Source organism: Lagenorhynchus albirostris, chromosome X (genome assembly GCF_949774975.1).
Source record: "Lagenorhynchus albirostris chromosome X, mLagAlb1.1, whole genome shotgun sequence".
NCBI lineage: Eukaryota > Metazoa > Chordata > Mammalia > Artiodactyla > Delphinidae > Lagenorhynchus > Lagenorhynchus albirostris.
The window spans coordinates 34,016,302-34,042,867 of record NC_083116.1 but is presented as its reverse complement, the minus strand read 5'-3'; the positions used below and the strand labels follow the sequence as shown (position 1 = coordinate 34,042,867).

The window sequence follows — 26,566 nt, the reverse complement described above, 5'->3', positions numbered from 1 at the left end:
CATATATAACACACAGCAGTGTTCATTATCTTTATCATGTTGCACAATACATCCCTATACCTATTGTTATATATTTTTAATAATAACCTTGGGTTCCCAAATGAAAACTCTACTTTCACACTGAAGTGGGAGTTGAGGCTATCAGTGAGGGAGGGAGGCAGGCGTGTAATTGCAGGCTTCAGGGAGAAGAGTGCTATGTGTGGAATACTTCCTGAGGGGAACAGGAAACTGGCCAAGGGCAAAAACAGAAGTTCTCAGCTGGAATTCGAGCCTCTGGCTGTGTAGTGGCACCAATTTCATTATCCTTCTTCAGCAACCACAACAGCTCAGATACAGGAATGGAGAATGCAGTTTAATTCATTCATTCATTTATCAAAAAATAATTTAGTGAGCACCTACTTTATATCAGGCAGTATTCTAGGCTCTGAGGGTATAATAACAAAAATAGGGTCATTTACAGTATCAATATGTCTGCATAGGTCAGCATTTTCCCTTTCACTTCCTGAAAACTATGCAAGAACAACAAGGAGAATGGGAAAAAAAACTCTCCAAGCTCCACTTATCTACCAAGAGAGATATAATCTCCAGACTCCAAACTGCAGCTGCTGAGAAAGTATTTGAGATAGGGGAGGAATGGGAAGAAGGCATGGGAAGTGAAGAAGCACTGAGAGTGTAGAAAGAACACAGAAGATCTTAGGAAGCTTCAACAAAAGTATACTTCCTGAAGGTGACCGGTACATCCTGAGGTATGAAAGCTAATTCTCTAGTTGGCAACAACAGGTCCAAGGACTAGGATGAGTACAGCAGGGGCAGATATCCTCCTAGACTAGGTTTGACTCAGAGAAGCTGACAAATGAGACTAGAGAAAGAACCTCACAGAGGAGCCATATTTGCTGTAAGATATCTTTGCCTGCAGGGGATAGAGCTTTGGGGTAGTGAAACGTGGAAGGCTACTCTGGCCCATTTTCCATCCCTGGAATGTCCTGCAAATAGCTGAGACAGGATAATCCAAATCATTCAAGGATGGATAATAAAAAGGGAACTGACATAGTATTGATAAAAGTATATTATCTGGGCTTCCCTGGTGGCACAGTGGTTAAGAATCCGCCTGCCAATGCAGGGGACGTGGGTTCAAGCCCTGGTCTGGGAAGATCCCACATGCCGCAGAGCGACTAAGCCTGTGTGTCACAACTACTGAGCCCGCGTGCCACAACTACTGAAACCTGCATGCCTAGAGACCATGCTCCACAACAAGAGAAGCCACCACAATGAGAAGGCCACGCACCGCAATGAAGAGTATCCCCCACTTGACTCAACTAAAGCCTGCGTGCAGCGATGAAGACCCAATGCAGCCAAAAATAAATAAATTTATTTTTTTAAAAAGTATATTATCTTTTAAAAGGTGGAAATGTGTAACAAAAACAAAACACCATAAACAATTTTGCCACTGAGTAGATGAAAATTGTTTCCAAAAATTCCTCCATATATTTAAAAAACAATGAGGTAACCAACTCTCTGAATGAAGAACACAAAACAGAGATGAACACATTCTGGAAGAGATAGTGATGTAACAGAAGGTGAAACTAGCAGAACTCAAGGGAAGTGATCAGATTCTGGGTGTATTTTGAAGATGGAACTGATGGGATTTACTGATGGCTTGGATGTGGGATATGAATTCCAATGCCCTAGGAGAGTTCCTAGCAATGGGTTCACATGGTAGTGTGTTTCTATAATATTTACAAACATAGGAGAGCTTAACCTTTTGGTTAAAATTGGTTAAGACTGCTCTGATTGTCAATTTTATGTGCTAACTTGGCTATGGTGGCCAGTTGTTTGGTCAAACACCAGTCTAGATGTTGCTATGAAGATATTTTTTTAGGTGTTATTAACACTGAAATCAGTAGACTGTGTAAAGCAGATTACCCTTCATTATATGGGTAGTTCCCACCGATCAGTTGAAGGCCTTAAGAGCAAAGACTGACGTTTCCCAGAGTAAAAGCAGCTCTGCCTCAATATTTCAGACTTGATAACTTCTCAGTCTTTCTCTTTCTCTTTCTCTTTCTCTCTCTCTCTGTCTCCCTCCCTCCCTCCTCTCCCCTCCCTTATATTTTGCTTTTTTGGAGAACCCTGACTCATATAACTGCTATCTCATTCCACTCTCATTTCCCTCCCTTACACTTTCTCTCATGTTTGAGATCCAGCAAAGGGGAAGTTCAGTGGAAGATATATTTAGTTTGTGTTCAGTGACATATTTATGTGGTTTGCAGTCAGTCCTGTGTATAGATAAATCATTGCTAAACTATCCTGGTAAAGGAATGGCTTCCAGAAATACCTCCACTGCTCACTCTGCTGACTTATCCAGCATGGTAATACAAAGGTGCAAAGCCAGAGGTCTTACCACTGTATGAATGCATCTTACGGTCCTTGGCACTGAAAGTGTGTGGGTACTGAAATAAGGTTTGAAATGTATGGATTCAGAAGCTAATCTGAGGAAAATTTCTTCAATCCCCTGGTGTGCAAAATGGTATGCAGAGTATTTGGTTCTCACTAATGCCTGAAAACAGAGGAAGTTTTCTTCTGTCAGAAATGTACTCGATAATACAATGTATACAACTAGGCACAGTACTTTTATTTATTCTGCGATGGGAGCTGCATAAAATATAATTTATCAGAATTCTTCTGTGTATAGAGCACAAACCTGAATCAGTTCTACAAGTATCAGTTCTACTTCAAGTGTGTGAAGTTGCATTCTTCAGCTTTCCAGCTATCAATAATAACAATACATTTTGATCAACTATGCTAGTGGAAAGAGTAAATTATCTTCCTATTCTCTAGATAGGAAACAATATTACAAAGCCACTGTTATATGAAGAAGCCAACAAAAGTATAAAGCCAAGAGTGTAGGAAAAATGTATTATAGAGGTGTGTCGGGCAGTTCATTCATAAAAAAAAATACCGCGTCGGTTTTCTTTTTTATTGTTATGTATGTGGTATTTGTCAGCTTTTAAAATTTTGTAGTTAGTTGTGATTTCTCATTCTAAATAAGTACTTTAATATCTGGTTGTGTATTTATAATTTAAAAAAATTCTCTTTCATAAAGAGGGCCTCCAAGCTGTCTAAGTTTCACAATTCACAAGATGTGGATTAGCCCCTGGGTGTGAGAGAAAGAAAAGAGTTTTAAAAGATACATTTGTTTTTGCTTTTTGGATCTTTTAACTTTGCTTGTTGGGAAGAATACATATGTTACATTTTTGTCACAGAATTAGTTTTTAACACCTAGCAGTTTACAAAAATTTTATTTCCCTTTCCCCTTTTCCTAGCTCTAGTTAGTTCCATGGGTATCATGGTGGCTCAGCAAATGCCATCCTTCTCTTGGCCGTCTACTGCAACGTGACACACGCCTTGATTACTTCCCCTTTTACCCTCTTTTGTTTGTGTGACTCAGCCCCCTACAACTGGATAAATGTGAATTACCATAGACTCATGGCTTGAAAGAAATGTAAACTATCCTTCCTTCCCTCTGTTTTGATCTTCTCAGATTTTTCTGGGAAATTTATTTTTGTGGATGTGTCTTCTTTGGAAAATGACATGTATAGTAGGAGAATGAAGTAGGTATAGCCAAGATGGGGGAATAAAATGTCAAGTGTGGGCAGAACCAGTGGGAAAAAAAATTGAAGTTTGATTAATAGATTTTAGGCCTGTAGAATATTTTCAATATATTTAGAATTTAAAGTCTTTTATCTGTGCCACATAGCCAATTTTGGATACATGTGAAAGAATTTATAACCTGGGAGGTAGTATTTAGTCTTATGGAATCAAGGAACAGAAGAAGCAAAAGGGACATTAGAGATCGTAATCCAGTGACTTCATATTATAGAACAGTCATTGGAGATAAATGAGCTAACCAAGATCATAAATATGTTGGTGGTTGTCTCAAGGACTATAAACCATGTAAACCAATAACAAAAGCAACCAACATGTCTTGTTTGATCAGAGCAGTGAATCCAACCACTTAAGAGTTATATCTGGGGAGAATAGGCAGCTATTTCACCATAGGTACTAAGGGTGAATGAAGAAAATAAAATGGCTGCCTACTGAAGTAAGGGTGTGTGTGATAGCTAATGTTCAAACTGGACTTTGAGGAACTGAAGAGGGGAAGGGAAGTAAGATAAATGCCAGGAAATCTTCAGCCAATGTTTCTCAAAGTTCTGTAGTCTCAGGACAAACTACATCAAAGTCTCCTGGGAAGCTTGTTAAATTTGCAAATTCCTGGGTCTTATGCTAGAACTACAGGGTAAGTTCTCTGGGGGAAAAGCCAGGGAGTGTGCATTGAATAAACGCCTGCCTGAGGTGATTCTGATACAGATTGTTTGGAGAGGACTTCAAGAAGTACTCTTCTAGATTAGTATCAGAGAAAATAAGGATGCCATAGCAGTAGTGTCCTATAAGCGTAAGAAAAAGAAGGTACTCAGAATAAAGCACGATAATCATTCTGCTGGAATAAGAGTCCAAGATATCTGCATTTTAGTTTCACAACCATCAACTGTAAAATTTGGGGTTAGTTGTTTAACTCTCACGGTCTCATTTTATTCACTTTGCAATGGAAGCTTTTGAAAGATTTTAAGCAGGGGAGTGACATGAATTATATTTGTTGCTGAAAAAATATAAATATTTGTGCTAAACAGGTAAGAGAGTAGAACAAGAGCAGGCATGGCAGATCAGTTAATATGCTATTGAAATAGTCTAGGGAAAGATAATGATAGCTTACAATATGTTGCTGACAGTAGAGTTGGAGAGTAGTGAATGGGTTTTGTTATTTATTTTGTTAGGATCAGTGATGGATCGTATGTCAGCTATGAAGGAGAGGGAGGTGTCAAGGATGACTCATGAGTTCCTGGCTTGTGATGAATGATTGACATTTTAAGGGGTATGAATGATTTGAGGGTTCAGGTGATTGAGCGTGAGGTTCAGATCAGGTAGGTCAAGGCTAAAAGCCTACGAGGAAATGGGGACGTCAGATGACTTTGAAGTCTCTCAGAAGTCAAAGGGCAGATAGAGTAGAAGTAGGAGAACTGGGAGGATGGGAGACTGTGGCCAGAGAGTGGGGTCCTGGTGTATGTGATTTCTACGGTGGAGCGGTTCTGTGTGATGCCAAGGTCTGTGTTCACCATGGGCACAGAGGACTCAAGTGGAATGGATGTGGGGGTCTGTGGAGCTGGAGAGGGCAACGAGCTAACAGGCCAGGATGCTAACTGGGCCTTTGAGCCTGGAGAGGACAACTGTGATTGGGGGCCAAAATCATCATCGCACTTAGGATAGTGACCAAATTGTTAGATGAGAGTAAACGAAGACTAGCTGGATGACAGGGACTTTAAAGGAGCCGGAGCTTTTTATATGAGTGGCAGAGAAATAACAGCTTAGAACCTGCACTGGGGAGCCTTTAAAGAAAATATCTTCCCCTTTGATATGTGAATTGTGGGAAAATGAACTCCTCCATTTTTGAGACTCGAAGTTGCAGTTTAAGGCAGGAGTTGTGGTATCAAACAAACAAGTTTTGCAAGCAAAACGAAGCCCAAATGTGATATCATTCTGTTTGGTTGGTGAGTTGTACGTTTTGGTTCCAGGTGTAGCACTTTAAATTTTTCACTATTAAAAATTTCATCTTTACGCATACAAAATTATTTTTGGAGGAAATGCTATGATGTCTGGGATGTGCTTCAACGTAATATAGGATGGATGGGTGGGAGCTAAAAATGAAGCAAGATTTGGCATGTGTTGAGAATTGCTGAAGCCCAGTAATGGTGACATGGAAGTGCCTTGCACTGTTCTGTTTTGTGCAAGTTTGAATTTTTCTTTGATAAAAGTTAAATAAACCGCTTCATCTTTATAGATCCAGCCTATCATTTTGACTTGCATTTTTTATATTCTCACTTTGTGAAGCTCTCTTATCCCCTCTCTATGAGGTTCACAGGGATAACTATTTATCCCCATTTTACTGATAAACTTCTCAGATCCTGTTAAGGGATTTGTCCAAAGGTAAACATCTGCTAAGCGGCAGATTTAGGACCAGAACTCCATGTTCTTTTGACTTCTGGACCAGTATGTTCTACCACCTACTTGAGTGAGTTTTTAAGTTTCCATTAAGAGGTCGTTAAAATTTAGAGTAGTTATCTAGGGACTTTGATCTTGGAAACAGTCTTCATTTGGTTGCGGGTCTGACAAAGTGAGATTGCCTTTGCACATGCTCTTTCTTTTGCATGGAATGTTTGTTCCCACCCCCTAGTTCACCAGGTTAACACCTGTGCATCTTTCAAAGCTCAGTTTCGTTTTTCCCACACACGTACAGTCTCTGTTTCATTCCAACAATCATTCCCTCCTTTGCCTCGTACATAATGGCAACATCTAATATGGAGTTATTCAACAACTCCCACCAACTAAAACCATTGATAGAGGCAATAGGCTAATGAAAAAACATGGGAGACAAAATAAATACCCTGGACTTGGCCAGTTTGTGTATCTGAGGAGTGAGTACTTGGATGTGGTATGAAATTTTGGTGCTGTGGAGAACATTTCTCTCTCTTTTTTTTTTTTTTTTGGTACACGGGCCTCTCACTGTTGTGGCCTCTCCCGTTGCGGAGCACAGGCTCCGGACGCGCAGGCTCAGCGGCCATGGCTCACGGGCCCAGCCACTCCGCGGCATGTGGGATCCCTCCAGACCGGGGCACAAACCCATGTCCCCTGCATCGGCAGGCGGACTCTCAACCACTGCGCCACCAGGGAAGCCCCATTTCTCTTTTTGGAAACGAAGTCCTGTCATTCAGGTGTCTTCACTCAAATACCACAGTGATTGCCAATCAATGTGGAAACTATTCTAAGACCAAATGACTTACACTGAGCAGATCACTTATCATGGCAGGGGCGGCCCACAGGATGGGAGGTGCAGTACCACAGAGATAAGAAGATTGGTTATAACACTGGATAATATATAGAAATGTTCCTACAATGTGATCTTTGTCACTTTTGAAGGAATACTTGCTTTTTCTCTCCACAAGTGACTGCTCATTAAGAACTAGGTACAATATATTTCTGAAAGAAATGCTTCACAAAGCTTTGTAAGAAGGTGTGGTTAACTTAATGCTGTCTTCTTTGTCCTGAAAACCAGGAGTGGGCTTTCACACGTACAGTTTTCAAAGCACTCATCATAAATATGGAGGGAATTTAGCCCAATTTAGTAAAAAAAAATCAAATTTAGAACGGAATGAATTCTATACCCTCTCCCTATCCATTCTGCAACACCCATCAAGCCCAATTTCACTGTGAAAAGTGTCATTTCAAAGCCTGTGGGGATCTTATCTTCCCGGGTCAGGCTGGGACTCAGTGGTAAACAGGAGGCACAGAGAGGGCAGTGTAAAGGCAGCTTTAACATTTTCAGTGAAAAGAGCCAACTTGTTTGTGGTTTTGATTTGCTTTTAATAACAAGCTCCCTCAACCAAAACTGATGAATTGGCATAAGAACAAGGGTACAAAAGGAACATCAAGGGGCCTTCCAAAATGCTAACCAAAGGATGAATTCTCTGCTTTGGGTGGCCATCATTTTATCCCTTGGAACCAGGAGATAAAAAGATGCAAAGCTTTTAATATATGCTTCGCGAGTATATAAAGGAACTGATTAGACCATGTGGCCCGTGGTGGTGTTGTCTTAATACTTTATAATCACATTCCATACTTTAAGCAAATGCAAATTCTGCCACATGCTGCCCTTGAAAGGCCATTTCACTGCATACTGAATTGAAAGTAATCACTGACACAGCGTAAATAAAGCCTCTGTTGGGTAAACACCAAAGCATTTTCCACACAGTATTGCATTTTAAAATAGCTAAGTTTATTGTCAGTGAAAAGATAGGCACAAAGTGGATTCAAACCTGCTTCACTTTATTGGAACTAGCTCAGTCAATTACAGAATGGGGTCTCAGTCATTATGGGGCCACATACATTTTAAACCAAAGGTGATCCCTGTCTAGCCATCTGCCAACCCCAGCTATCCATTTTACAAACACATGCCATCAATCACAAGGGAGGCCAGAAGGAGGTTTGATGGCTCCATCGTTGCTACCGGAAAAAAATAAACAAACTCCCAACACTTGTCCAGCTGATGATGGATGGTACTTGGACGCTATATTTCCAAGGATCATGGCGGGCTAAAATTGGTGGCAATTAGCCCATAGCTGATGCCTTCCTTTGAAAACATGTTCAGTAAGAATGCACACATTTTAAGTAACACATTCCATATGTGAATCAATTGAGATAACAGGAGATGGTATGGCTAACAGACATGAGAATATCATTTATAAAGGTTAGTGCATATGTATACACTTGAAGCTGCCGCATTATGTTTAGGCTCTTCATAAAAAGTATTCCTGGGCTTCCCTGGTGGCGCAGTGGTTGACAGTCCGCCTGCGAATGCAGGGGACGCGGGTTCGTGCCCCGGTCCGGGAGGATCCCACATGCCGCGGAGCGGCTGGGCCCGTGAGCCATGGCCGCTGAGCCTGCGCGTCCGGAGCCTGCGCTCCGCAACGGGAGAGGCCGTAACAGTGAGAGGCCCGCGTACCGCAAAAAAAAAAAAAAAAAAAAAAAAAAAAAAGTAGTCTGCATAATCAGTTTGTTCCATTTTCCAATTGGTGTCCCCAACCCAACTGTGTGACAAGAAAAAGAATGCACGACGGGGCTCTCGGTGTGTTTCCTATGGCAGATGACGGTAGATATTTCAGGTTCCTGCTATCCTGTCATCCTGAAGCTCAAAAGCAGCACGGAGAATAAATCCTTCATTAAAACAGCAATCAAGATACATGATCTTAAAAGACAGCTCAAGCTAGTTTTATTTAATAAAAAAATTGTTAATAGGAATTTTATATCAAGTAAAGTTTGTTCTAATGAAGTTTTTCTGTACATGGGACATTGGTGTACAACTGACTTAGAAGGTCCCCAGAGACCACCAGGCAGTAAAATGTATAGATAGATGGGAGTCCAGAAAGATCCCCCAAATGTTATTACATCCACACAATCATGAAAAGGTGGCTAACTTGAGATTTCTCCCATAAACCTGAAGTTTTTAAATGACACCTATTAGAGATTTTCTGAAAAGGCTGGATCTATCTTCCTCGTAAACATAATACACTGACATGGACTTCTTCCACCTCTTAGATGTTCCATATTATTTTAGCAAATTACCTGTGATAAAAAATGGAGCCAAAAGGAACTGCCTCTGGTGTGAGGGGGCAGAGAAGTTGTGGAAAGTTCAAAATAGTAGTTGGCCAAGAAGTTCCTCCTTTCCCCAAAATATATGAGTCTAAAGAGATGGCTGCCCCACAGTGTGGAATGTATGACATTTGTCACCTTACAGAATGTGATTAAAATGACGGCTCCCAGAGCTAGCAAAAATTCTGGCAATGTGTCATAACCATGAAAGGAGTAGATGAAAGGTTTCTTTTTATTTATTTTTTATTTATTTGAATAGAAAGTAGCAGTCCTGAAGTTTGCTACTTGTTGCTTCTACTATTTGAAGGATTTTTTTCCCCTGTGACTATAGGGTAGTATGAGTATTAACACAACTGCACTTTTAATTTCTATTTGGGATTCACTTGATGACTGAGGACTCGTGTAGGATGATCACTTCATCTTTGAAAATGTCAAGACTGGCTGAAAAATCACATCACCTTCCCTCCTGTCTCTCCCTCACCACATACAAAATAATTCCCTTTAGGAATGACCAGAAAAACATTGTTAAATATACCATTCCTATACTCGCAGAGGAACCCTGTAAGATGATCCAAGATAGCCAATCCCATAGCAAGAAAAGTGAGGTTGATTTCTTAGGGGGATGTTTCATGTGGCTCAGTGTTGAAATAAGGATCAGGAAAGGGAAAACCTTGCAAAAGGCACTGCAGGAGAGGCAAGATAGGAATTCAAAACCTTGGATAAATTACTCAAGCCAGGGACATTTTCCAAAATGCATGTGCCCTGGACCGTGTCAGTGTCTTTTCTTAAAGTGGGGCTTTTTGTATATAAGCGTTTCCCAAATTAAGCATGGTAATCGGCAGAGTAGAAAGCTGTGTTGTGTGATCTTGAAAAAGTCACTTAACCTCTCCAGGTCTCAGATTCCTCATTACTAAAATGAGGGGGTATGGCTATATTGCTAAAGTTCCTTCCAGCCACTATGCCTCACAATGTAATATATCAGGCCTACTCTTCTATGAATTTGGTTTCTAACTAACATATCCCCAAACCTCTACCCCCCCACCCTTACCTAATACCCCCACTCCCCTCACCCCCCCCATACCCCTGAAAACTGATCTTAATGACATTGTCTATGGATTTATCACCTTAATGAAGGGCAGAGAGGCGACACAGGGCAGAGACCTGTGGCAACAGGCAGCCCTTCTGTGTCCCTGGAGGCAGACCTAAGGCAAAGCTTGGAGCCACGGCCTCTTTGGTCCCTGCCCACATGTGCGTTTCCTGCTGCTCTCCAAAGGTATTCCAAGATGGAGTCACTGGCAGTGAGAAGAGGTAGCTGAGGATACTGCTGCAGCCTCCCTCTCCCCTGACTGCAGCATAGTACTTTGGGCTTCTGATGCTATTCCCTTGGAGGTGATAGTCATATATGCCTTTTAAGACGTATGCTAAGAATTTGGGAAAACAACACGAGTTATTTCAAAGTAGTCACCAGAAATTCAAAGCATTCAACCTGTCAACGAAAACGCTTCCTCATTTTGCAAATGATTGGCAATTTGAGACTGGTGACACAGCCAGTGAATTTGTGCTGGAGAAGAAATAAACACTAAGCAGGTTGGTCTCGGGAAAGGCAAGCGAGCTATGTTCCTGGCTACACACAGACCACACAAGTCTGCATACAGCGCCTCATGCAACTCTCCATCAAGGCCTCGGATGGTCTAACTCCCTAAGAGAGAAGAAGTTGTACATCACTCAGCTAATTTACTCTCCTAGCATCTGAAAGCAATATATTAATTATCCAAATGCATAAATTACTCCACAGTATATATATGAATGTATGAACCTCCACGAGGGAACCAAAAGAATCCACTTCCAAAGCACCACTGAAATAAAGATAAACACAATCTCCTGGCCCAGGGTAGCTGGGAAATTGGGAGGGAAAATTAGCTCCAGCACCCTTCCACACCCCAATACTCCCTACCTTTTCTCCAGTTTACATAGCTCTTAAAACTATTCCCTTTCATGTGCCCGAGGCGAGAGCTCTTTCTGGATGCTGCCTAGATGGAAACTATACAAAACAGCACACACCCAAATCCTCTCTGGCTTCGACTTCTGAACTACATGTTACACACTGTCTTCCAAACATACTGTGCTCTTCGATTAAAGAATGATCCAGAATATGGAAATGCTAAACAAATTTCAGCACATTGAAAACACTGATGTATATCCAGCTATTAACAGTCCCAGAATTTGTATAAATCCCAACAATAAACTTTAGAGCACATTCTCATTGATCTGTCTTTAGAGGTACTCTCTAAGTGTACCAGAACAGACTGGAGTTCATATGGTATTACCTAAGTACTATGTTGTTTCAATAAAAAGTCCCTTTAAAAAACATCCCCCCACCCAACCCTTGTCCTCACCCTCAAAATAAGAACAAACAAAAGGGAAAAATGATTAAAAGCATTCTTGCTGATAAACTGCAGCTCTTGATTAGGCCATTTAGATGAGATATTCCACCATCTCTGCATCAGGCTCTTGTCCCAGGATCTGAATGGGAGCTTTTCTTTCCAGAGTATTGGAGTGGAAAACAGGGCCATCTAAATGGAAATAAGGGGTTAGAAAACACTTAGGGACAAGGTGAAAACTCAAATTTTAGAAGTGGCTTTAGAGCCCCCATTAAGCCTCAGGCAAAGTGACATTGGCCCACTACACTCCCCCTGTTGTTCACCTGAGCATTTACTTTTACTGGGAAAATGACCTTGACTCATCCCCGTTCTATCCTGGAGAAGTCATTTACAGACTCTCTGCCCCTATCTCCTCTGATTAATCCGCTTTAGAACTTGAAAAGCCCTGCCCATATGACCGGCTGTGCCTAAACAGCGGGCCAACCACCCGATCTGTCACTGAGGGCGGAACCCAGGGCTACCTGATCCAGAGAATTACTACCTGTCTTATCTGGATTGCAGCTCAAACTTGGTATAGACAAACGACGTGGTCCAGAACCGGCAGCTGGACTTGCAGGAGCCTCAGCCTGAGCCAAAGCTGGAGCTGGAGCTGGAGCTGGAGGAGCAGCTGCAGCCGGAGCTGGAGTTGGTGCCTGAGTCTGAGCTGGAGCAGAAGCCTGAGCCGCTGCTGAAGCCGGAACTGGAGTTGGAGCCGGAGCTGGAACCGGAGCCGGAGCAGCTGGAGCAAGCTGAACAGCAGCAGCAGCAGCAGGAGCAGCAACAGCAGAGGCAGCAGCTGGAATCTGAGCAGCAGCAGCAGCTGGAGAAACAGCAGCAGCGAGAGCAGCAGCAGCAGTTGCTGGAGACGGGGCGGCGGCGGTGGCGGCGGCTGGAGCGGCAGCAGCGACAGCCACTGGAGCAGCAGCTACCATGGTGGTGGTGTTGGTGGCAGCGGTGGCAGTGATGGCGGCAGCAGTGGCGGCAGCAGCAACTGGAGCAGGAACAGAGATGGGAGCGACAGCTGCGGTTTTGTTGGGTTCCGTTCCCCGTTCTGTTTGCGTGCTGCAGTCCCGGCTGCCTGTCTTGGAGTGAGCTGACAGTAGGGGAGTCGAGGGCGGCACAGGCGAGGGGGTGGAAGGGACAGACTCGGCACGGTAGTCTCCACCCAGGAGGATACCTACAAAGGAAAGAGGGAAAGAGCTTAGAAAACTACAGGCTATTCCAATATAGACATCCGATTACCTCTTCTTCCTTGCAGGAGGTTCAGGAGGAATAGGAATGGTCCCAAATTCTCTACTTTTGCCTCCAGTGAACCCAGGAATCAGTTTGTCAGGCACCTCCCACCGTGGCTAAAAGCTTCTTTCAGACTTGGCAGATCCCTTCTGGTTCTCATTCTTTAATCCCCCAGCGAAACGTATTAAACCTTTAAGTGTCCTGGGTATCTGTTCTGATTTATTTTTCCAATGGTGATTGATTTCCAACGAGCTGTCAGAATGCTTCTACTTGGTTCCACTTATAACCAACACCAGCCATTACCAAACAGCTGGAAAGGATCAGGGAAAGAAGTCTGTGGTCGCAGAGGAGTGTGATAGTAATTGTGTGATCTAAGGTTCTAACCATGACCATGGTCCCTCAAATACCTACTCTAAGCAAAGGACACTGCAAGTGTCAGAGGACCAAGAAAGGTATTAGAAGCAACAAAGAGAGCTCAAATTAAAATATACATAGCTTGTTTCCTCAGCCTCCAAAAATGTGCCTCGTGGTATCCACAATACTTCTGGGGTTTTGATTAGAGGGGAAGGAATGGACAGGAATGGAATGAAAAAGTACATTCTGTTCTCATCTCAGAATATTCTGGTAACAAAAACCTGCCACCCAGCTCCATTTAGCTTAACTAGAACTCTGCGTCCTCCTATTATATGGGAGGAAAGAACACAGAAAAAGCTGGAATTTTGAAATTTTCAGTGACACGAAAGCCACATGGGCTTTGGACAAAGACAAAAGGTTCCGCATGGCCAAGGCCAAAGCTGAGAAGTTTTAAGAGGAAATCGAAGTTATCTTCTTTCCCACCCAAACAGAACTCAGGATTCTTATCGTCTAGGGCTGTGGCTTCAACCAGTGTTCTCTCAGTGAGACTTCATGGTGTCTCCTAAATATGCAGTCAGCCTCTCAGGAGGACAAAACCCAACCAGGTATATCTTCCTCTCTAGAAGTGGGACTATTACTCCTTCTCATTGCCACGTGGGCACATATCCAAGTCAGGGCTCTCTTTAAACGTGTCACTTTAATCTTCCTTATTTACTGTCATTACCTAGGCTCCCCTTCCAGCTCTTGTCATCCCGCTTCTCTTCCATGATGGGGGTGCCAGTCAGGGTGGAAGAATGGGAGAGCAAGCCTGATCCAGCATTGGAAATGGACATCAGAGACTTTGCTGGCCGCATGGATGACAGCTGCTCTGTCTTACTTGGCTCCTTCCGGGAACGCTGCTGGAGTACCTTGATCATGGCATCCTTCTCAATAATCTGGGCATGGAGGGTCTTAATCCTAGGAGCCAAAGACAAAGAACACATAAAACACTGTTGCCACCTCCAGGTTCTGGTCTCACTTCCTGCATGGACTTGAGCTTCCGTTATATTTTTGACTAGGGGGTGGTCTACTTATTTCTGAGTTGTAAGACAAGAGACAGTGTGCAACAATTTTTAATGCACACCCATATGGGCACAGAGGAACATCCAGGAGTTGTCAGTTAAACCTTAGGAAGCCAAAGAAAAGTATCTGTGAAAAGAAGGGCTGTATATGAGAGAGTAAACTGATGTAGTGGGTACCTTAGTGAAGAATCTGAGTCAATGGAAATGATGAGTCAGTCAGTGAGAAGATGAGAACTTCTAAGAATGGGCTACTTCGGCTAGTAAGTAAATGATCACGCGCTTGTAAGAGACATCAGATGCCCTATCTCCGAGTTTGAGTGGATGTTCTTTTTTTTTTTTTTTGTGGTACACAGGCCCCTCACCGCTGTGGCCTCTCCCGTTGCGGAGCACAGGCTCCGGACACACAGGCTCAGCGGCCATGGCTCACGGGCCCAGCCGCTCCGCGGCATGTGGGATCTTCCCGGACCCGGGGCACGAACCCGTGTCCCCTGCATCGGCAGGCGGACTCCCATCCACTGCGCCACCAGGGAAGCCCTGAGTGGATGTTCTTTTACCGAGCACTCTGCTGTACCACAGAGTTGAGGTGCAATGCTAGAAAGAATACCTCAGAGTGCAAATACCAACAATTCAGTTCTGGCAGAGGGCATATGGAAGCAATTTACCAAGGACAATGGGAAAAGCAGTGTTACTTGGAATTCCAGAGTTAGTGGGAATGATCAAGGTAAAGGTCATTGCATCTCAAATCCTAAATAACAGGCTGGCAGGGGTGCAGGGGTTGGGGGAGGCTGCATTATCAGGTCCCCCTGTTGTGAATGAAGATGCTTGCCCTTCCCTACTGACCTATCTGGTCTCCATATCAACTTCTCAGATCCACCAGAGTCCAGATCAACATTTTACCTGCCCTCCATGTCAAGGCAACGCTTGTTGGCCATCAAGATTTCTTCTTCCTCCTTCTGGATGCGAGCTTCTAGAGCTGTGTCATAGCTGGTGTTAGGAGAGTGGCTGATGACTGTTGTGTCCCTGGGAAGGAAAATGGCAGTGATAATGACGGGAGGGCAACAAAATCTCTGTCCTAAGTCAAAAGCCTTAGGCTGGAAGGCCCTACACTGAAATCAAACTTATTAGGAAAGGTCGGTTTCCGGGTGACTTACTGATAAGAATCTCCAAGATGGGAAGGTTCAGCTTTCAGAGCTAGAAGAGGTTATTGACAGACATAAGTGCAAAAGTCAGTGATGAATTCTATGAGAAGTGCACAGGCTTGCCTTCAGAACTAGAGAGACACCCTCCCAAAACCTCTGGCAGAAAGTCCCTTCAAGTTTGTAGATCATGACCAGGCAATAGGAAGATATTCATATTTCCACTTTATATGATTATTTATATTACATATGAGATATGCCCACTTTATTCTCATGACAGTCATGAAGGGGAAAAGGCTAGACTTTGAAGGAAGTCAGAGAAAGTACCAAAGAGCTATTCCTACATTCAACAGCAGTAACTCCACCTGAGTGTTTGCTAGAAATGAACTCTAGACATGTCAATAGCCAAGTTCAGGTAGGGCATGGGAGCTGAGTGAGAAGCAGGGCCTTTGAGTCCGTGCCCCTTGATTCCTATCTAAGCTATATCTGAAACATTCAAGTGCCAAATCAATGAGTCTCCCCCAACTAAGTGACTAATCTCTTGCCAGAGTCCCAACTGCATGAGGGACCATCATGTTCCATCTGAAAGTGTCTCAGGCCATTAACTCAAGGGGTAATTAATAAGGAGAAGAGTGTGTGTGTGTGTGAGAGAGAGAGAGAGAGAGAGAGAGAGAGAGAGAGAGAGAGAGAAAGAAGAGAAGAGAAGAGAAGTGAGGAAAGGAGAGGAGGGGAGAGGAGGGGAAAGGATGTAACCCATGGGCAAGGCTGATGTTTAAACAGCACAAGTCAAAGACATAATGGGAATCCTATACCCTCCTGATAAGTGACGTCATGCATCTTTCTTTAGTTCATTTAGAACTAGTGGTAGAGAAAAGAGGGAAGGGAAGAAAGAAAACTGGATCGCATTTGAGTAACTTGGAGGGAAAGAAAACGAGTTCAGGAAGAATGTTGATGTAATTATATTGGTCTTAAAGAAAACCAGACTATAGGCTGAGGAAACAATGAACTGGCACTGCTGCATTATACTTCCTCTGAGAATGAGGATCTGTGGGAGAACTCCAGGCATCTCTTCTGCTGGCAGCTGGTTACGTCCTGTTAGCATAGAGATTGTGACCAGTGCAGATGGCCGTGAAGGAGCAGGGAAATGAAGAGGCAGAAAGTTGGTATTAAAGTTGGGGAATTTGGGTGAGCTTCTGCAAAACTACTGTTCCCCAAAATGCTTCACCTTATATGCAAGGCGGAAACAATTCATTTGAATGGTGACATAACTGGAGAACAAGAAGGGAAAGGACCCCAGTGGCTTTCATCATTTGCTAAATTCAAAATATTTTAGTATCTCGGAATTCTACACTTGCTCTAGTGCAGTTCACTGGCTTGTAGTCCTACTGGGAATGGCCCCCGTGTTCCAAAGTACCCAAGAGGAAGCAGCATTGTGTAGTGTTGAGAGCACAGGCCCTGACTATAGGCCATGCCAGGGTCAAGTTCCACTTTCCCTAGTCCTCTGCCACTAACAAACTCTACGAGCTCAGGAATTGGGTTAACTGCTCTAAGCCTCAGGCTCCTTGTTTGCAAAATTGAGATAATAATTATACTTATATCTCATGGGATTTTGGGGGGGATGAAATGAAAGTGTGCATGTAAAACATGCAGTGCCAGGCACAGTAAGAACACTCAACAAGTTATTATTAAGAGAGAAAAGTGTAGGTAGAAAGAGAATAACATACAAGAGAGTATGAGCTGAATGAATTCCAGCTCTTGGTATGATCCTGGAGGCGATCCCCGCAGTGCAGAGTTCCAATGTGATGGCAGAGGCTTCAGAGGCAGGCCTCTTTTAAAAGTGCACAGTGTCTACGGACACTGGGGACTTGAGCGTACGGTTTGTCCCTGGGGGAGCCACTTTCATTGCATAAAAGACCATTCTGGGGACACAGAGGCCTGCCAGCTAATTGATATGGACACTGTGAACTCCTCAGGAATGGAGCCTGAAAATGTGGGGCACTTAGTGAATTCCTACAGAGCTGCCAGGACGGCCTTCAACATCAATCTTCCTTCTAGAAGACTGGGGCTACTGAGCAATGGCTTAAGCAAAAGCAAGCAGGCACAGCATTTGAGGGAGCAACTTGGCCTGCTAACTTCCAGTACTCTGAGCCTACCCTTAAGCACATCAGTAGAGAGATGCTGGGCTTGAAATGACAACCTACAGACCCCAAACCGCATTATCCCTGAATTACTATCCTGCACCTCAAATTCTTAAGTAAATGGTTTCTGGCAACTATTCCTCCAGTCATCTTCTCTCTCCTTCCTCTGATGAAGTTATCCCCGTCACATTACTTACACTGCTTTCTAGAATGTCACCCATGACCTCCTAATTAAAACATCTAGCGGCCTTTTAAACTTCAAGTCCATCTTTTTCCTATCGGTAGCACCCTTTTGTTTATTTAAAATGGGAACTCAACCATGAGTGGAGCAGTGTGTTTGAAGTTCCTGGGAGGCTGGAGAGTGGATGGACATGGATAAGACTAGTCCCCGACTGTACGGAACTTGCAAGGGGAGGGGGAAAAAGTAAATAATTAACTATTACAGAAATGAGTTTGGACTTTATTCCAATAGGCAGTGAAGCTTATTAGAGCTTTTCAAAGGGAATGAAATGATCCAAGCTGTGGTTCAGGAAGACAGCATTATCTCTGCTGAAATGTAATGGAGGGATTAGAGGGGCCATAATACTGGAATCGGGCAGACCAGTCAGAAAGGTTATAATCCCAGCAAGAGATATTGAAAACAGGACCTGGCGAAGTGGCAAGGGAAATGGAAACAGGCTACAGGACGCAGAACTGCTAGAACTTGGAGACTATTTAAATGTGGGTGTTAGGGAGAGGGAAGAATGAATGAGGACTTTGTTGTTTCTAATTCAAATGACTAGAAAAGACGGCATACTGCTCGTTTTCTGTGATAGGAAACCAAGGAGAACTTTCTTTCTTTTTGGAAAATGCCTATGTTTTTTTTTTTTTTTTTTTTTTTGCGGTACACGGGCCTCTCACTGTTGTGGCCTCTCCCACTGTGGAGCACAGGCTCCGGACACGCAGGCTCAGCGGCCATGGCTCACGGGCCCAGCCGCTCTACGGCATGTGGGATCTTCCCGGACCGGGGCACGAACCTGTGTCCCCTGCATCGGCAGGCGGACTCTCAACCACTGCGCCACCAGGGAAGCCCTATAATGGGTTTTGATTTTAGTTACAGTGGACTTAAAGTGTCTTATGGATAGCCATATGACAATATCCATCCAACAAGTTGTTGAAAATTCTAACTTTAATCTTAGAGATGTCAGAGTTACTATTTGAAGCTATAGTAGAGAACAAGATAACTAAGACAGAAGGTAGAATGAGAAGAAAGCAGGGAACGGAACCTGAGAAAGGCCTCCACAACGCAAGACTAGGTAGACATGCGTCACGTGTGTGACCAGTTTCTACCTTCTGCTTTCCCTTTCTTTACTTCCTTCTTTCCCAGATTTACTTTGTCCCAAATAAAAGTGAAACACTGCACATTCAGAGAAAGGTAACAACCTGATTCAGTAAATGCAAAGAAATAAATTACTGGTTGATCGGGTGTGTTATCTTTTTATCTTTTTGCTGCTATTCGGAAATAAATCACCATTTGTGAGCTGAAACTAAAAATCTGCACTGCCAAATCAGTTCTTCTGAGGTGAACTCCTACTTGGTAGTAATTTCCCTCATCTACATTAAGCATCTGGAGAGGAATACTCTAGGAACACAATAATATGAAGTTATAATATAGGCCATGTTTTTGTGATTATTTATAATAGTCTAAGAAACTAAATAAGAAGCCTCAAATAGTAACTGTTGAACAGGTAATACTCCCTATTTCACCATCTTTGAAATCATCCTATCTGGGAGGCAGCAGAGTATATAGAGCACTCAAGGTGTCAAAAATGTAGATTTAAGTCCTGGTTCTTCTGCCTCTTAGTAGCTGTGTGATCTTAGGGGAATTCTTTAATTTGTCTGTGCCTCAGTTTCCTCATCCGTAGAATGGATACCAGTACTTCTCTCAAAGAATTATTGTGAGGATAAGCAATAACTGTAAAGCGCTTAGAAGCGTACCTTATATAGTAACCACTACATGTGATTTCTTTTTTTTTTTTTTTTTTTTGCGGTACGCGGACCTCTCACTGTTGTGGCCTCTTCCGTTTTGGAGCACAGGCTCCGGATGCGCAGGCTCAGCGGCCATGGCTCACGGGCCCAGCCGCTCCGCGGCATGTGGGATCTTCCCGGACCGGGGCATGAACCCGTGTCTCCTGCATCGGCAGGTGGACTCTCAACCGCTGCGCCACCAGGGAAGCCCTACATGTGATTTCTTGCATTGACAGCTTTCCCTTTGACAAGAGATGCTTCACAGAATCAAAATGCCGGAATGGGTATAAAACAGATAACCCAATATGTCTTCTCACCTGAGAAAAGACAGATGTCTATTCCTATATTAAAAATCTATATTTTATTATTCACAGTGGCCAAACACTGGAAACAATCCGAATGTCCATCATCAAGTGAATGCATAAACTGTGGTACATCCATGCTATGGAGCACTACTCAGCAATAAAAAGGAATAACCTATTGATATACGCATTAACTTAGAGCAAACTCAAAGTAATCATGCTGAGTGAAAGAAATCAAACAGAAAAAGTACATATTATATGGCTCTTTTTATATGACGTTCTAGAAAAGGCAAAATTACAATGACAACAGATGTTGTCTGGGGTCAGGCATGGGAGGAGGGGATCAAGTTAAAGGGGCATAAGGGCACTTTAGAATGTGTCCTCTATCTTGACGGTAGTGGTGGCCACATTATTATATACAATTACCAACATTCACCAAACCAGACACTTAAAATAAGTGGTTTTTAAAGATGTGAATAGTACTTCAATTGAAAAATTTCTACAACTACCATTGTATGACCCCAGCAACATTTCCTGATGGCACAACTTATTATTTATGTATGAGCTATTATTTTACAAATATATTAAGTTTGAGATACTTAATATCTCAGAATAATAAGCAGAATACACAGAAACTGAGCAGGCTGGTACAATGTGGCACTAGATTTAAGGATTTAAGTTGTATAGAGTTAGAAAGCATTTCCTTTCTTCTGTTACTTCTTCCTTTTGCCCTCTTTCTTTTTTCTTCTTGTTTTCCTTCCTTCATTACTCAAACATATGTTGAGCACTTTCCATCTGCAGCCAATATCCTAGGCACTTAAAAATTATTTTGGAAGAAAATAGAATATAAAGCCCTTACTACAGAAAGGGGTGAAGAACAGAACCTTGGTCAGTACATTTAGGGTTGGGAGGAGGGAAAGTGAAATCACTGGACAGAAAAGAAATGGCAAGAAGAGATGTTGGAAGGGAAGGCAGAAGAGCCCACAGGTTCTGAAACAAAGTTTTCTGAATGTTACTTTCCAAATTTGAAATCTCATAAAGAAAGAAAGAAAGGAGGAGAAGGAAACTAATCTCCGTGGCAGAGCATAAGAAGCAAATCTTTGGAAAAATAGTATAATCTTAGCAATAGAAGGGTCTGGAACAATCACCTAGTCCAATTCTCTCATTTTGCAGGAATTCAAATACAATCTCTCAGTCTCTTCTGTGGGTTGTATTAATAGGCATCAAAAGGTACACAGTCCAGATATGGAATGTTTGTCCGGGAAACTATTACTAAGTGTTCCTATTAGGTGGGAACTGACTGCTTTTTACCATATTAAATGATAAGCATTTACTGAAAACAGTGATTGCATGGAAACTTTCTACCTGGTGATTTAAAGGAATTCAATTTAAATTAAATCTATTTTATGGGAGCCAACAGATTCTGGAAAGAAATCCATCTGAAAGGGGATTCTCCCAATATTCAAAATTTTCCAGGGAGGAAGGAAAGGGGTAGTTTCTTTATACAAGGCCCCCAAATGACAACCTCCTAGCTTTCCTGCATTTTGACTTGGAGTCTATTCTGAAGTCAGTTTCAACAGTGAACTTCCCAGCACCAAGAACCCTGGCTTTCCAACATTTTCTTACACCGCACACTTTCATGAGCTGTATCTTTCTAAGTTTCTGCTCAAAGATGACCAAAATGCCCTGCACCTCTTTGTCAGTGTTAGGGTTTCCTGAATAACCTCTGAACAAGCACTGGGCACAGGTGTTTTCTTGGGAACCAACAGCTAACATTACACTTCATTCTGCTTCTAAGCTGCCTACAAACTTATCAACCATCTTCCGGCCCAGCTGGGGCTTCTCTGCACTCTATTACTACACTGGCATGGACTGAGCACACCGTTCTCAGAAAAAAAAAAAAAAAAGACAGGTAAGCTTAAGCCCATGAGGACCTCAAAATCAAGGCACAGGCAATTTCAATCTGTTTAAGGTTTATAGGGGGTATCTGGAGACAGACAGAGCATGTTAGAGAAACGTAAGATGTCTTCCTGAAGAATTGGGAATAGGTTTACAAACCACCAGTCCAGCTTTTAAGCATTGACCTTCCTCTGATTTGGGATGAGAAGGACTCGAAAATAAATGTATCCACTGCCTCCTCCACACACATATTCCAACCCAAAGTCTGGCAAGTGCTGCCAGACTCTGCCGGCTCACCGCATTTAGGAGAATGCTAAAAACAACGCCATGGTTTTTAATAACTTTCTGGATAGAGACCTATCTGGGTGCAATATGCTATAGCCTGCTTTAGAGACCCAACTCCAGACCATGGCCCTGTCTGTATCTCCAACAATCCACATCATCTCCTGATTTGAATTTAGCTTTTGTTTCTTTCCCAACTGATGATTACAAACAGCAGCGAGACAAACTGGATAAGAGCACTGTGTCCTCCAAAGAGCAATAATAAATGTTTATAATGAGAAAAGGGGAACACATAAAGGGCAAAAAATGAAAACGCCTCCTGCCACTTTCTCTCCCTTACCAAATGGAATGTGACTGCTTACATGTGATGAACTTGGAGGCACAGAGAATGTGGGCTTCAAATATAGACCTTCTCAAAGGGCAGGGATGGATTCATGTTCAGCACAGTCTTTGGCATACCTTGGGCAAGCCAGAGCTATCAAATGGCAGTAGCCACTCCTGAGTGACATTTAGTTTCTGAGTGGCATTTCTCTGGAGAAACTTCCATTCCAGTCCTGGGGCTAAACAAAGAAACCTACACATGTGGCTGAAAGAACCTGAGGCTTTGGGGAAGGAGGTGTGCGGACGTTCAGTTGACCCCATCTGCAAGTGTTCTGGCTCCTGAAGAAAGCTGAACTATGATTCCAGTAAGTTCGTCAGTAACTTTAATTTACAAATCCTGGACCCTCTGCCCCACAGTTGTTCAGTCTCTGCATAACCAGATTGAAAAAAAAACAAAAACCACACACTTAAGCAGAAACTGAGAAAAAAGAAACAACATTATGGGCAAAAAAACATGGAAAGTCTATTCATCAGTCACTTTTCTGTTCTCCACACCACCCCTGCCCTTCATTCAGGGGCTCTACCAGCCAGCTACTTACCTCTGAGCAGCTACGGTGGCCGCAGCGTCCAGAGCAAAATGTCTCATCACATTCTCCTCTAAATACTTCTGCTCCCACTTAGTCATGTCAGCTTCCAGGGCCAGGATCCTCTCCTCCTTCTCACGAAGGAGCTCCATCAGTGCAGCGGCATTGTATTCTGAAACATTGGTGGGCTGAGAGTTGCCCTGGCGCTGTTGGAGGAGATGCCGAGACCCCAGATGTTAATGAGTTAGGACCACAGTGGCTGAGTCCCATTTGAAGAGCCCTCATTTTTGGAAAGGATTACTGCCCAAGCCACTTCAGTTTGGATTCCGATTCAGAAGCAAGGGGAATTCATAGGACTTTCTACCTCGGGCTTGAGTACGAGACTCTCGATCACGAAAGGAGCCTGCCGTGTCAAATGGTCGTGCTGCTCAGAAAGTGGATCAATGGTTTAAAAATCACTAGCCCTGCCGGCCAGCATGGTTCTCCATAGAAACGGAAATTAAAAATCTAGGATTTGGTCTCTGCCTTGCCCCTAAACTTGTTGTATGACCTTAAGGGAGTCATGCCACCTTTCCTGGGTCTTGATTTTCTCTCATCTAAAAATGAGGAGATATATGGCCAAATGATTCTAAAGACCATTTCCAATCCTAAAATGTCCAGGAGTCTATCTGTATAGTATCTTCACTTCTTATAGGGCCTACCGTTTCTGGGGTTCATATGAAAACAAAAAGTGCAAGATAATAGGCATTAAGGATTTTGCTGCGATAGGAAGCTAAGGAAGCCAACTTCATCTTTACAATTGGGAGGCGCCCTGGAGTAAGATCAGTTGGGGCAAAAAACCTGAAGATGAGTAAGAGTGTGTTTTTGGATTCTCATGTCAGACACTATCTGACAAATAAGCAATCAGGAGCAATCTCATTTTCTTGACGTTCTCTATACCTGCTGGATTCGGAGGGATTCCAGTTCTCTCTCCAGTCGTGTCCGGAGACGGTGCTCCAGCTGCTCTCGTTTTTCACACGCTGCCTGGAGCTGTACGAGAGCTTGCTGCATCTTTTCCACCTTATCTACGTACACTTGCTTCTTTTTCAGCTGAAAATCCAGGTTGGGAGAATTACAAGATAGAAGGAAAGAGAACAACAGGGTCAGTTATACAGCCCCCAAATCCAGCCTTGTGTTTAGATCTCTTCCTGTCCAGCTCCAGAAAAGCATGAATGGCAAGAAGGTCCTTCATGAGTATCGGGCTGCCTTGTATTTCCCATACAGATAATGTCTCAAGGGATAGGAATTACGAGCTCCTTTTTCATCTCTCCCTCCTTCCCCATCTCTATGTTTTCCCCAAGTCTATTTCTATCAGTAGAGTCTGTCTTAGATGGCAAGCTCTTAAGATTCCCATTTATGGATGTCCTCACCTCTGCTCTTCTTCACTCTATAAACTGTAATATTCTGGGAGAGGGTATATCTTACTTTGGTCATTATAGTAGGGGAATGCTAAAAAAATAAAAGGGGGGCTCTCCAGGGAGAAGAGTTTAATTCGGAATGGAAAGGAAGCCTACCCACTTTATATAGCTGTCTCCTCTCCAAGTGAGAGAAAAAGGGTGGTCAACTGCTGCACGTAGAGGGAGGCCAGAATTGTCTTTCTGAACTCTACAGTCCTGGTAATTACTCGATGTAATCATCACTGCTCTCCTGGAATGTTTCTGCTCCTCAAAAGTGAAGCTGCTGGGACTTCCCTGGTTGTCCAGTGGTTAAGACTCTGCGCTCCCAATGCGGGGGGCATGGGTTCGATACCCGGTCAGGGAACTAGATCCCTCACGCCGCAACTAATGATCCCGCGTGCCGCAATGAAGATCCCGCATGCTGCAACTAAGACGCGGTGTAGCCAAAAAAAAAAAAAAAAAAAAGTGAAGCTGCCATGCAATGGTTCATCTTTAGTCTCTTTATTGACCAGCACTGCCCCCTCCCCCAGTTCTTATTAAAAGAACACAGGTCACTTGCGATTTCTGCCTCACTCATGAGCCTGAGTTGATAACATTGGACCATAATCTCTCAACTATCACTCTGGGACCTTTAAAGATATCTAAAGATGCAAAGTAATGAATCAAATCTAAGACTAAATGAGATCAAATATGATTCTTCCTCTTTGCAAGCTTATGAACCATAACCAAAAACAAAGGTAGAAGCAGGTTGGGACTAAGAGTTTGAGTTCTTTGTACCCTTGTAACTTCCAAGGCAAATCCCATCATGGTAAATCCCCGACTCTGTTGAAATGAAGGAATGAAGAGAATTTCAGAGCTTTTTAAAGAAGGCATACATACCCTCAACACCTAAGAAGATAGGGGAAAGTGCAGCCTTCCCAAATTGTTAGGAATGAGCAGATGGTGCTTCTTCATACCTATAATACTTGTGCGGGTGCCTCTCTTGCTAATAAAATCAACGCATGGACTCTTTCTAAAGTAGAAATTCTTCCAAGCTGGTCACATCTGTTATTATTATTTTCGTGAAACCTGCGGTTAGGGATACTCTCATTATTAAGATTTAAATGTGAAAATATTATTGATAACATGGTCCAAAGGAAATTCAAGAATTCAGCTCAACTCTAACTTTCCAACAAATTCTCAAGCCCTTGAGATACCTAGATAGACAGTTGCAATGTAAGAGGTTACCCACTTTACCAGCACTGCCCACATCCATTTAGCTGGGGCCAGACCAGCAGAACCAACCTGACACCCTCATTGCAGAAACCAGGTAAGACCTTCGTGGTAATGTGTCCAAATCACTGCTCTCTAGAATGTCCACTCAGACAGCAATGGCATGTGCTAATGCGGAAACTCTCCTTGTCTTATAACTGCTCTCTCTCCAAATTAGAATTGCTGAACTTTCTCTAGGTGGAAGAAAACTTATATTTTCCTACCAGACTTGCATTATGCCTTGCCTAGGTGACTGGGAAAACTTTAAAAATTCGTGCTACACTTCTTGACATTTCCTTTCATTCCAAGGCCTAGTTCAATCTAGCCTTGTAAACCAGTTGAGGTGAGTTATAAGTCTAAATGTTTTTATCCATTAGACCTTTCCCTAGTTAATAAAAGAAACAAAAATTGCCATTCTCATCCTCTCAATAAGCTTAAACCTTTCTTTCCTGGGATATGCGACTATTTGTAATAACACTGACTAGGGCAATCAAGACCTTTAGGCCATGGATGCCTCTGCCTTCCTATTTGCTAAGCTTTGAATAATTGGAGAGCAGGAAATATCCTCCATCCTTTGCCTTTTGGGTTCTATAATCCTGATGAGCTATTTAAAGTTGAATGCACTTATTTGTGAATCGCTCTGAAAACCCTAGGGGAGCAGTGCAATGTTAATGCAGACAGTGTTAACTATAATTACTGAGGCTTACGGGAGTTATAGTTAAAGGCAATTAAAGTTAGATAGTATGCAGTTCTTGCCTTGATGGTAAAGTACTGCAACGTAAGCTCAGAGAACTGAAAAATAAGCATTCAGGACTAGGTGTATTTCTCTATGCCCTGCCTTTCTTGAGAAAGGAATCCTCAATGTCTTAGCTAAGGAATCCCCAGCA

The 26,566-nt window shown here is 42.9% G+C and overlaps 1 protein-coding gene across 4 annotated transcripts in view; it reads right to left on the bottom strand.

Moving 5' to 3' along the window:
* The window catches only part of AMOT (angiomotin), a 74,321-nt gene that overhangs the window by 3,473 nt on the left and 44,282 nt on the right, over positions 1–26,566 (bottom strand). For 3 of the 4 annotated variants that reach the window (XM_060138287.1, XM_060138290.1, XM_060138289.1), the window contains exons 9-14: positions 23,932–24,081; positions 23,008–23,198; positions 15,221–15,343; positions 13,987–14,219; positions 12,178–12,852; positions 10,331–11,828 (exon numbers count right to left, since the gene is read on the bottom strand). In XM_060138287.1, coding sequence (XP_059994270.1) covers positions 11,731–11,828; positions 12,178–12,852; positions 13,987–14,219; positions 15,221–15,343; positions 23,008–23,198; positions 23,932–24,081 — 1,470 coding nt within the window. In that variant the 3' untranslated portion in view covers positions 10,331–11,730. Of the gene's footprint in view, positions 1–10,330; positions 11,829–12,177; positions 12,853–13,986; positions 14,220–15,220; positions 15,344–23,007; positions 23,199–23,931; positions 24,082–26,566 lie in introns of those variants that run through there. The other variant, XR_009538527.1, reaches the window with a different exon arrangement.